Source organism: Marmota marmota, unplaced genomic scaffold (genome assembly GCF_001458135.2).
Source record: "Marmota marmota marmota unplaced genomic scaffold, marMar, whole genome shotgun sequence".
NCBI classification, from domain to species: Eukaryota; Metazoa; Chordata; class Mammalia; order Rodentia; family Sciuridae; genus Marmota; species Marmota marmota.
In genome coordinates this window covers 30,975,556-30,988,555 of record NW_026000108.1, presented here as the reverse complement: position 1 = coordinate 30,988,555, position 13,000 = coordinate 30,975,556, and the positions used below count along the sequence as shown (strand labels likewise).

Here is a 13,000-nt window from a genome sequence, read left to right as displayed (position 1 = left end):
GGGGTTGTGGCGGGGGGGGGGGGGCATGAGAAGATTACAAGAACTCTAGATAGGGTAAAGGGTTGGGCACGGGGGTAGAAATGAAGGTGGAATGAGATGGACATCATTAACCTAAGAACATGTATGAAGACATGAATAGTGTGAATATACTTTGTATATAGCCAGAGATATGAAAAATAGTAATTTATATGTGTAATATGAATTGTAATGCATTCTGTTGTCATAAATAACAAATTAGAATAAAAATTAGAAAAATGCATCTCCTACTGGTTATTACATACCATCAATTGATTACTTTTCTTTTGTGTATTTTTATAGATGGTAGTCAAGACCTTTATGGATATGGATCAGGACTCAGAAGATGAAAAACAGCAGTATCTCCCACTAGCCTTGCATCTTGCATCTGAATTCTTCCTCAGGAACCCTAATAAAGATGTGCGTCTCCTTGTAGCATGTTGTTTGGCAGACATATTTCGAATCTATGCCCCAGAAGCTCCATATACTTCCCACGATAAACTTAAGGTAAATACAATTTTTGCAAAATAATTTCACTTTTATTTTTATTTTTATTGTAGTTTACTCTTATCAACAAGTTTCACATTATTCTTGTCATTGAAAAATTATATCATAAGTTATAAAACCAATTAGTTGTTCAATTAATATACATTGAGTATCTACAAAAATGACTGTTATTTTTATGAAGCATTGAAACATAAAACCTGTACTTGTGAATTCATATTTAGCCTTCAGGCTAATCTGCCACAAATCCCAGAGGGCTATGTTTATGGAATAAATAGCAGATCAATGATAGTTTTAAAAACAATAGTATACCAGAACTTACACATTCAAATAACTTCTTGCTTACAGTTATTCAGCATGCACAACTGTATGCTTGTTGTCAGGTGTGGTTGTACACTCTTATAATCTCAGTGGCTCAGGAGTTTGAGGCAGGAGGACTACTAGTTTGAGGCCAGTCTGGGCAACTTAATAAGAGCCTGTTTCAAAGTTAAAAATATAAAGGGATGGGGATGTAGTTCAGTGGTAAAGCACCCCTTTGTTCAAGTACTGGAGGGGGACTATATGATCATCTTGATGGTTCTACCTTCATTGAAAATGTTTTAGAAAGTCTTCTTAAATTGATTTCCTGTGCTGATTTATATCATTCAGATAATTTTATTCTTGGCAAATTTTAATTCTCTGGACTGCTTTGTTCTAAATGCCTCCCTCCCCATCCATGGTTTCTCTTTCCACAGTTTTTAAGCTATGGTCAACCATGATCCAAAAATATTAAATGGAATGTGGCTCAGTGAGAACATTTGCCTAGTATGCATGAAGCTGTGGGCTCAATCTCTGGTACATAAAATAAAATAACTGGAAAATTCCAGAAATAAACAATTCACAAGTTTCATAGTTCACACCATTTTGAGTGGCATAATGAAATATTGTACTATCCTGATTCATCCCTCCTGAGACATGAATCGTGCCTTTCCCAGAGTATTCACACTAAATATGTTCAGATCAACTGTGGCAGGTATCTTAGTGCTTGTATTCAAGTAACCCTTATTTTACTTAATAATGGCTTCAGAGTACAAACTTTTATGTTGTTTTGACTGTTTCATTATTAGTTTTTGTTATTGTCTTACTGTGCCTAATTTATAAATTAAACTTTATCATTGGTATGTATATGTAGGAAAAAAAAATAGTTCCATATTATCTGTAGTCTCAGGCATCCACTGGTGATCTTGGAATATATCCCCTCTGGATAAGGGGTGATTACAACAGTACAAAAATCATTTTGTGCCATATTGATACTAAAATTTTAAGTTAAACTGTATAAAGAAAGTTTATTAAGAAATGGAACACTATCACTGGGTGTGGTGGCACACATCTGTATTTCCAGCACCTTGAGAGACTGACACAGGAAGATCACAGGTTCAGAGCCAGCACTAGCAACTTAGCAAGGCTCTAAGCAGCTTATCAAGACCCTGCCTAAAAACAAAAAAGAAAACAGGCTGGGGATGTGACTTAGTAGATAAGCTCCCTTGGATTTGATTCCTGGTACAAAAAAGGAACATTATCATCAACCTTTAGACCAATAATCTATGGCCTCTATTTCTTAAAACTTTGTAGTTGAACATCATATTCAAAACTGATGAAAATTCCTGTTTACATCTAGGAAAGAATAATGGAAAAACTAATTCAGTTCCTTAAAAATGATGATAGTTTTCCATGTTGCAAGGTGAGGGTAGTTAATGGAGCGGAAGTGCTATAGTAGAAGGCAATAAAATATAGAATGTATGTTCTCAGAATAAGAAAAGTATTATTTTGTTTGACTTCATCTTTTCCAATCATTTTAAATAATGGACTAGGTCAATCCCAAGATATTTGGCCAGAGAGTTCTTTTATTGTAGTTTGTAACAGTTAATATATATACAGACTTTGTATGTTGTCAAAGAATGATAAGAATTTGTGTCTAATATATTTTATTATTTTTTTAACAGGACATATTTTTGTTTATTACCAGACAATTAAAAGGTTTGGAGGATACAAAGAGTCCGCAGTTTAATAGATACTTTTATTTATTGGAGGTAAAATATAACACTTTATTTAATATATATGAAATTATTTCACATAGTTGAAAATTCTTTCTGGTAACTTTATAATGTAAATCAAGAATTTTTTGTTTTATACAAAGCCCAGTTAATAAAATGCCTTCTACATTTCATAAGGAAAATCTAATCTTTTTATTATTCCTTATAACCTGAAAAGATAATATACTGGAAAAAGGTATTAGATGCTTTGAAACACTACCTATTGTTTTCACTTTTCTGGTTTTATTCTTTTCTAATCTAAAAATGGATTTTCACTGCTCCTTAAATTTTATTTGTTTATATGTGTCTGCCAACCCCTAAATATTCACTGTTTTTCAATTTGAGAAAATTGATGCCATTAGGTATATGTCTTTTTAAAGATCAGAGTGAATGACTAATAACTTACAAGTTTATGTTGAATCTTATAGGCTTTAATATAGATTAATATTTCAAAAAATTAAATTTTACTAATGAGTTTTTGTGTAATCATTCTGTATATATGTAATAAATTTATTTATTTATTTATTTAAGAATTTAGCTTGGGTTAAATCATATAACATCTGCTTTGAATTGGAAGATTGCAATGAAATTTTTATCCAGCTTTTTAGGACTCTCTTCTCTGTGATAAAGTAAGTTTTTTGAAAAACATATCTACTTATCTTTTCCTTGCTGTTTATTGAAGTGTCATGTACTCTATCTATGTGGATAAGAATTTTTTAGAATTATAAGGAATTGTTTTCTTTAGAAAACTTAATATGAATCATAAAATAAACAATTTTGTTGCCTGAAAACTGTCTTTGTCATTATAGTGCCATTTTAAATTTATGGTGTGAATTTATTGGTTGACTCTTCTGTGCCTCATTCACTCTGTGCTGGGACAGTAGAGAAATATAAAGCAGAGTGTTTGATTTAAAGAATCTTATTTTCAATGGAGGCAACAGCCTATAGTTGTAAAGCAAATGGTATGAGACCTTAAACAATACAGTACTATATTATAAGATTGTATAAATATATGTACCATTAGTGCTGGGAGGCATAATAATTCAGTTCTTAAGCACACCAACTTTGGTGTCTTATTTTGGGTCTGGGGATATAGCTCTGTTGGTAGAGTGCTTGCCTCATGTGCAGAAGGCCCTGGATTCAATCCCCAGCACTGCTACACACACACACACACACACACACACACACACACACAAGTGTGTCTTATTTTAGAGCTAGGAAAAAAAAAATCTTAAACATTGCCTAAATCAGCTCTTTTTTTATAGAAATAGGGGAACAACTAATTTAGAGGTAATGTGATAACTTGCCCTTGTACAGATTTTTGGACACAAGAGCCCAAACTCTGATTGCAATCCAGTTTTTATTGTTCGTTTGTTTTTTAAATAGTAAACCAAGCATCATTATAAGATGTGTTCTAAAGCATTACATTGCATGTAAACATAACATATCTCACATAAGTTATAAATTTTCTAGAGTCCACATTAAGAAAGGTAGAAAGAAGCAGGTGAGATTCATTTTAATAACACATTTTATTTATCACATTGTATCCAAAAGGATTATCCTTTCAATATGTGGTTCTATTCATACTTCAGATATCCAATAGCTACATGTGGCTAATGGCTTGCATACTGGTAACATTTTATTCTGGAGTTTTCTGTAAACTTCTATGACTAGTAAATCACTTTTTCCCTTTACTTTGATAGAATATATAATTAGATAACATCTATAATAAACAGGAGAGGACCAAATCAGCTTGGTCTAGAGATAGAAACTTACTTGGTCTGGAAATGGAAAATTAAGAAAGACTGCATGAGAAAAGACTTCATGGTATTTGACTACCTGCAGACCATTAGAGTAAACAATAGACTTTATCAACTTTACTTTTGAATTAGTTAACTTTTGCTGCATAATAAAACAAAATATAATTCGAGAGTGTAATTTAGCCCATGATTCAGCTTGATAGTGTTTTGTCTGGTCTGATTCTCTACTGTGTTACAGTCCTTTGGCAGATCTTCTGGCAGCTGGCTAAAGTAATAGAATGAATGAGTCACATGTCTTTTATCATCCAGCAGACTAGTCTAGTCTATTCCTCTATTGACTAGGTTTCAGAGGTATCAAGAAAGGGCAAATTTCACTGCAAAAGCACTTTTAAACTTTTGGTAGCTTCTATTGTATTGGCCCAGCAAGACACAAAGACTAATCCAGATTCAAGGTTTGGTTAGATAGACTCCCTATCTTGTAGTGGGAGTAGCACCATTGTAAAGGGACATATTTGTAGGAGTGGGGACAGTTTATGGCCATTGTTTAGTTTACATTGTATCAGTTTTTTGCAAGCATTTCTTTTGAAATTGAAATTAAGATTAATCACCACAACCAATTTGTGAAGTTACCTGCCCCTTTTATAACCTTAACTATCTATTTCAGTCTTTCTTTCCACTCTGCAATTATTCCCTCTCAAAATTACTTTACATACACACACTTTTCTTTGACCCTATTAATGTTTTTATTCCCTGAATTTGATGACTTCGTTGTTTATCAAATTAATTGAAATAATTCACAATTAGGTATGAGTAAACAAAAGACTTTTAAAAGAGGAACTTATTTACCAAATCTTGTATTCATCATTCCTTTGCATAAGTCCAGATTCATACCTATTATAATTTTCTTTAGTCTGAAGGACTTTTCTGTAGTTCAGGTCTGATGGTGATGGAATTTGTTCATCTTTTGTATGTCTGAAAAATATCTATTTCACATGCATTTTAGAACATTGTAGAGTTCTAGATTGGTACTCTCCTCTCGCCACTCTTTTAGTCACCCTCTAGAGCTCAGAGTAAAATCCAGAGCCTCATGCATGCTAGGCAGCCACTGTACTCTGAGCTACCTCCCCAGCCCTCTTTTGGTACTTTTTTTGGTGTGTGGGGGGTACCAGGTATTAAACTCAGGGGCACTTGACCACTGAGCCACATCCCCAGCCCTAGTTTGTATTTTATTTAGAGACAGGGTCTCACTGAGTTGGCCATTGCTAAGGCTGGCTTTGCACCTGCAATCTTGCTGTCTCAGCCTCCCAAGCCGCTAGGATTATAGGCTTGTGCTACCACACCCAGCTTCTTTTAGTACTTTTAAAGATGGTATTCGTTCTTTTTTTTTGGCTTGCATTGTTTTTAATAAGATATTTGTTATTTTTAACCTTTTTTCTTCTGAAATATGATGTATTTTTTTCTCTAGTTGCATTTAAGATGTTCTCTTTCATTTATTTCAGTTGATTTAATTATGGTGTATCATGAAGTTTTCTTCCTGTTTCTTGAACTTTGGGGGCTCATTGAGCTTCTAGAACCTGTGGGTTTATACTCTTCTGATTCCTCTTCCAAACTCCATTGTTAGTTCTGGGGATTATTTCCTCTGCTCTATTAGGTAGGATATTTCCCCAAAGTCAGGGAATTTTCTCATATGTATGTGCTGATCTTTAACCATCAAAAGACTCTTTGAGCTCCCCTCTGGTACTCTGCTCCTCTGCAATCTGTAGCCTACCTAGACTCTGGGAAACCATTAGAATCTGCCAGGACCTCCCTTCTTGCACTACATCCTAAAAATATACCAACAGAAGTTTGGAAAATTGTGGGTCCACTTTATTGGTCTTATCCCTCAGCAATAGTTGCATTATGTCCAATATCTGAAAACTGCTCTTTCATATACTTTATCTAGTTTTTGGTTGTTACAGATAACAAGGTTAAATCCTGTCCCTTTTATTTCATAGAATATATTTTTTTAAAGTCTCTCCATCTCTTTTCCCTCTACTCCTTTCCTACCTTCAAGTATATATGCATCTGGGAGCCAAGTGCTCAGATTGTTTAGTATTGTTTTGTATCAAGCTCTTCAGTACCCCAGCTCCAGACACTATAGAGATAACTATATAATTTATTCTTTAAAATCTTGGTGTTTTATAAATTAAGTAAGGTATTTAAATGTAGGCATGCAAAAGGGTATCTTTCTCAAAGTTGAGGAAACTTGTATCTAATAATATGGCAGTTTTCCTACCAACTTTTTAAAAGTTTTTCATTCTTTTTCTTAAAATCCTAGTTCTCAATGGGTCTTTTTCTCTCTCCCTGTGTGTGTGTGTGTGTGTGTGTGTGTTATAAAGAGAGGGAGAAAAAGAAACAAAACTGCATACCATGCACTTCATTAGAAAGTAAAGTAGTCTTTGTTTTTTAAAAATACTTTAGAACAATACATTACAGACACTGTAATAATCAACAGAGGGAGAAAATAAATACAACAGTCAAGATTTCTTTGCTATTATTGACATGGTTTCCTCAAATGAAAATCTTTTTACATCTGAGATGATTGTTCTAAACTGGGAAGTTTGCCTTTTTGTATGCTTCATTTTCTTCTTCTTCTTCTTTTTTTTTTTTTAGCAATAGCCACAATAAGAAGGTACAAATGCATATGCTAGACTTGATGAGTTCTATCATCATGGAAGGTGATGGAGTTACTCAAGAATTATTGGACTCCATTCTTATTAACCTCATACCTGCACATAAGGTCTGTATAGTATGAAGATATTGAATATTAATATTTAAAGGTAGTGCTACATATATGAGTAAATGATTGGTTTTTGACCATTTGCAATCTGTGTAATTGTTGTCACTGTCACTCTCTAGCCCTAAATAAAAGAATATTAGTTTTATAGCTATTTTGTTAAAATATATATTGATTAATGTATTGTGTAAGATTTTCATTCAGTTAAATGATACTTGTTTTCTGGAGACTAGAAATGTTTTGTTTTCACCACTCATAATCAGTCTGGGAATTATAAGAGTTGGGGTATTGTCTTTTTAGTTAATTTTGTTTGATAAAGAAATGTATTTCCTCCTTTGTAACATGGAACATGGGGGTGCAGATTTCTTTTCAGAACCTATATTGTACCTTTTCTTAGGTACTTTCTGAAAGATTTGGGCAGAAGTAGGAGCTATATGGTTAATGTTATGGGGAAAAGGATGATTCAGAGCTGTGTCATTCCTCCCCGTTTCCTTTTTCTATTTCTCTCCATCAGGTCCTCCTAAGAAACTGAAGGACTTGGCTTCCCACAAGCTCCACCACTGGGCTCTACTCAAGCCTACCCCAATGTTGATATTTGCCCTCCTGCTCTTTTCCTCTAATGGTTCTGTAACCTATTATCAGATATTAGATTAACAATGTATCTAATCATACTTATTCACAAAAAGATGTGGTTACTTTTTAAATTATTTTCTTGACTCTCTAAATATTATTTGCATTTTATTAATTTAAATGAATCTATAGTTGGTAAAAATTTTGAGAGTATGGCAAAAACAAGCACATATCAGGTAGAACAAGAGAAAAATTTTTAAGAGGAGATAGCGTATTTGGTGTGTATATTCTTGATAAAGAGTATTGTTATGATTGAGATTTAAACCCTTTTGAGAAATGGAAACATTAACTTAGTTTAAAACTAATTTATCCTTTTGGCAATGTATAAAAGCCTAGAGCAGAGGTCAGGAAGCTATGGCTTATAGATCAAATCTGAACTATTAATTATTACTTATTTACGTAAGTACAGTAGTCCCTCTTATCCATGGTTTTGCTTTCCACATTTTGTTTACCACTCGTTAACCATGGTCCAAAACATTAAATGGAAAACTCCAGAAATAAGCAATTCATAAGTTCCAAATTGCATGCTATTCTGACTACTGTGAGGAAATCTTGCACCATCCTGCTCTGTCCTGCCCAACACTAATTATTTCTTTGTCCAGCATATCACATCCAATGTAAGTTATCCCATTGTTCAGTGTATCCACACTGTATATGCAACCTGCCTGTTAGTTACTTGTAGCCAATTTGGTTATCAGCTGCATGGATAGCAAATGCTTGTGTTTAACCCTTATTTTATTTCAGAATGACCCCAGAACACAAGAGCAGTGATGCCAGCAGTTTAGATTAAAATTTGTTAAAAAGCCATAAAATGCTTCCTTTAAGTAAAAAATGGTAAAAATCTTGTTATAATAAGGAAAGCAGGAAAAATTATGTGCTGATGTTACTAAAATCTATTCTAAGAAGTATAGGAAAAAATATAGGTTCAGGATAATCCAAAATCTAAAATGCTGCAAAATCTGAAATGTTTTCAGTGCTAATTTGATGCCACAGGTAAAAATTCCACCACTGACCTCATGTGAGGATTTGCAGTAAAAACACAGTTGATTATAAAAGTATAAAAATATAAAAATATTGTATAAAATTATCTTCAGGCTATGTGTATAAGTTTTATACAAAACACAAGTGAATTTCATGTTTAACTTGGGTCCTATCCCCAAGATGTCTCATTTTGTATATTTAAATGTTCCAAACCATAAACACTTCTGATCCCAAGTGTATTCAACCTGTTTATATAGGATTCACTACTATAAATGGTTTCAGACATTGACTGTGGTCTTGGAGTTTATCCCCCAAGGATAGGCGAACTATTGGAACACAGCCATGCTTATGTGTTTTTATTTTTGTTCATGACTATTTTTACACTATCGCAGCAGAGTTATATAGTTACTGTAGTGACTGGATGACCCAGAAAACCTAAAATATTTACTGTAGGGTTCTTTACATAAAATATTTGCTGATCAGTGGGAGTGTAGACTTTCCTAGTCTCTTTTTGAAAAGTGCAAGTTGATGGTAAATGAATCTCACCTTGATTCAAATCTTTGTAGTATAAAGATGTTAACAGGTATTATTCAAAAAAGAATTCCTTTTTCAATACATTTTCTTTTTTAAAAAATTAAATGCATCATTACTATAGTCTTTCTCAGACTCTTTAATTTGTCATAGTATATTGGACTGGAAGAAGGAGCATACTATTCACCATTTCAAAAATACAGTTGATTAAGAACCTTTTTTCTATGGAACACTTTCCAGGTCTACTTTTCTTGAGAACACACATTAAGCAATATTGAATTAAGAAATATTGAGCATGGTAGGTTGGTTAGTTGTGTGTGTGTGTGTGTGTGTGTGTGTGTGTTTCAGGGTACATGGGTATAGTTGTTAAGTCATATCGATTAACAGATAAACAAAATCAAAATGTCTTAGGCCCATTTTCAGTTTAGTGAAACAATATAGGGTTACAGTTTGGGCTGTCTAATGCTTGTTAGTTTTGATTTGTTGTTCAATTTGTAACTTCTGCATTTAAGAGCACTTAACAGAGGAAATGGTTTTACCATATGGAATTGTTTACCCAAAGGAATTGTTAATTTTTTTTTGGTTTCAAATTTTAGTAGACTTGACAAGTACACTGTTCTAATAATGATAATATTTTATTAATTCACCAATTCATTTGTAACTCTGCATGTTTTTATTTTTTTTAGAATTTAAACAAACAGTCCTTCGACCTTGCAAAAGTCCTATTGAAAAGGACAGTCCAGACTATTGAGGCATGCATTGCCAATGTATGTATTTCTGTCTATATTTATTATATAATTGTGTAATTTTTAATCCATTATACTAATTTATTAGAACCATTTACATACAGATTTATTTATAATATAAATTATTTAGTCTACTTAAGAGTAAGTGTGAAGGTATTACTTATATTTCAAAATGTGATCAGTGGAAGAAATGCAGCATATCTTCATAAACTTTATTGTCATTGATTTAAAATGGTACAAGATGGCCAGGTGCAGTGATGCACACCTGTAATCCCAGTGACTTGGGAGACTGAGGCAGGAGGATTGCAAGTTTCTAGACAGCCTCAGCAGTTTAGCAAAACCTTGTCTCAAAATAAAAAGTAAAAGGGGCTGGGGACATAACTCAGTATTGAAATGCCCTGGGTTTATTCCCTAGCCAAGGGGAAAAAAAAGGTACCAGATGGTTGAAATTATTTTCTGAAAACTCCTACCCTCTCTTCTGCATTTGTATTTGTATTTCTATTTGTCTTATTTCCCAGATATGCTAATCTCTTTCACCTTCTCCCTGCATGTTTACCTGAGTCTGTCTTTATCTATACATTTTCCTCTTTGTGTCTTCTAGATCATTCTTCTGAACCCCCTGTTTCTTCCTCTTGAATAATTGTTAAATAAATGTTTTTAAAAACTTGAATCAAAGTTTGTTCTTTTTTTTTTTTTCAATTAAACTAAAAAAAAAAACTTGGGAAAAGAACTATTTGTAATTCTACTACCTTAATAAAGGAATTAATTCTCTTGCACATTTGTTCATATTCATATCTATTTTAATTTATTTCTCTGTTTTGACTTTTTATTTATAATATGAGTAACTGTAAATGTTCCTTTAACTTAATATATACCCATTTCTCTATTGCCTTGTACTAAGGTTTCTTCAGTGTTTTCCTTTACAAATCATTGTGAATCTAACATACATCTGTTGTTGAATATTTATTTTCCTCATATAAAAGACAAATGAGGGTGTAGCATTAGTATTATTTCAATTAGTAAATTAATATTTAATGGATTAAAATATTTTCAGATAGCATGAGTGTAAGTGAAAAGTATCTTTCAACCTCAAATCCTCTGTCCTCAATTTTCAGAAATAACTGTCACTTATAGGTTTCATATAAACTTCCAGAGGAAGCATTCTGTGCTCATTTATGTCTGGATTTTATAAAAACTACCTTTCTCATTCTTTCCACAGTTCACATAGTAAATATAAATATCTGTTAACTCTTAATTTATGTTGCTCTTTGAAAGATATTTGGGGATTTGATGATCAAACCTAGGGCCTTGAACACACCAGTCAAGTGCTCTACCACTGAGCTACACTCCCAGCCCAAGAAGCATGTCATTTTATGATGCAGATATACATATTTATGTTATATGTATACAACTCCCTTTTTCGAATTTTAAAATACAATGCTTTCTGCTAAGTGTGCTTGGAGAGGGTGCAATCTTTTAATTTGTGTTCCTGATGTTATATATACTTTATTTTCTCTAATACTCTTAAATTATCAACTTATTTCTGCATCATCAACTTTTCTTTCTCTCTATCCTCTGAGTTGAAATGTATTTGATTTTCTCTGGGTATTAACAACATAAATTCATCCCCCATTTTAAATATTTTTTTAATTACTAAAAAACTTGGGAAAATTAGATCAATTTCTTCAAAATAATTTTTAAATAAAAATCAGAGATTGATATTTTAATTTTTTCTGTTACAATGAAATAACCATAAAATTTTCTATAATGAACTACACAAACTGCTTAAATTGTTTTATTTTGGTGAAAATTAAGATTCTCAGAAATATCATCCTTATTTGAAGCACAGCCAAATTTTTCTAACATTCATGATTTAATATTATCTGGAAGTTTATTTCTTTTGCTATTTAGATGACTGTTCTATTACTATTATGTATTAGTGATTCAAACGCCTGTCCTGTATCATCCCCTTCTATTGTATATGTGATAACTGATGCTGTTGTTTTCAAAAAAAAAAAAACAAAACATGTTCATAGAAAACATTGAATTTTTAAAATAAAATACATATTTTTGTTTTTAATATTTCCTATAGTTTTTCAATCAAGTCCTGGTGCTGGGAAGATCGTCAGTAAGTGATTTGTCAGAACATGTATTTGATCTGATTCAGGAACTTTTTGCTATAGATCCTCATTTATTATTATCTGTCATGCCGCAGCTTGAATTCAAATTGAAGGTAGGATTGACCAATTTTCAAGCCCTTTAAGCTTTTAAGAAAAAAAATGTTAATCGGAGAATTTTTCCCTTAACTGTAAAAGAATAAAATGTGAGTTCAATTTATATCCTTTCCTTTAAAGTACACAGCTTTAATCATTTAAATAAACTAGTATCTCTCTTCTGGGTAAAAGAAGATTTGATGCTACAAAATTGTAATATACATGTTTGTTAAGTACATACTGATAAACATAGTGACACAAATAATAAATAGATTTGAAAAATGTTGTTATCTTTGAAATTTGTAATATACAGTATGTTGTTGTTAAATGGTATTCATTGATTAGTTATATTTTAAAACAGTGAGATTTTAAGCTGAATGCTCAAAGGGCCTCAATTATAACTTTGTAACCCTCATATGGTATAGGTCAAAGACAGAAATTTTATTAAATGGATTGGGAGTATATCTGTTTTTTTATTGTTAACTTAACAAGGAATTTCTGACTTCTCAAAATAAAAACTTGACACTTAATCCCCCATCTTAATTGAACTATAGAAGATAACACTTTAGCTGGGTGCAGTATCACACACCTGTAATCCCAGCGGCTTGGGAGGCGGAGGCAGGAAGACTGCAAGTTCAAAGCCAGCCTCAGCAATTTAGCAAGGTGCTAAGCAACTCAGTGAGACCCTGTCTCTAAATAAAATACAAAATAGGACTGGAGATGTGGCTCAGTGGTCAAGTGTCCCTGAGTTCAATCCCCGGGAACCCACCCC

At 32.6% G+C, this 13,000-nt stretch overlaps 1 protein-coding gene across 3 annotated transcripts in view; it reads left to right on the top strand.

Annotated features, from left to right (window-relative positions):
- Positions 1-13,000, top strand: part of LOC107139197 (sister chromatid cohesion protein PDS5 homolog A) — a 125,473-nt gene that overhangs the window by 50,072 nt on the left and 62,401 nt on the right. For all 3 annotated transcript variants that reach the window (XR_007341064.1, XM_015482051.2, XM_048784357.1), the window contains exons 2-7: positions 319-522; positions 2,502-2,588; positions 3,123-3,220; positions 7,004-7,130; positions 9,956-10,036; positions 12,108-12,248. Coding sequence is in view for 2 of the 3 variants with exons in the window: in XM_015482051.2 (XP_015337537.1) it covers positions 319-522; positions 2,502-2,588; positions 3,123-3,220; positions 7,004-7,130; positions 9,956-10,036; positions 12,108-12,248 (738 nt within the window). In the remaining variant the exon portion in view is untranslated. The remainder of the gene's footprint in view (positions 1-318; positions 523-2,501; positions 2,589-3,122; positions 3,221-7,003; positions 7,131-9,955; positions 10,037-12,107; positions 12,249-13,000) is intronic.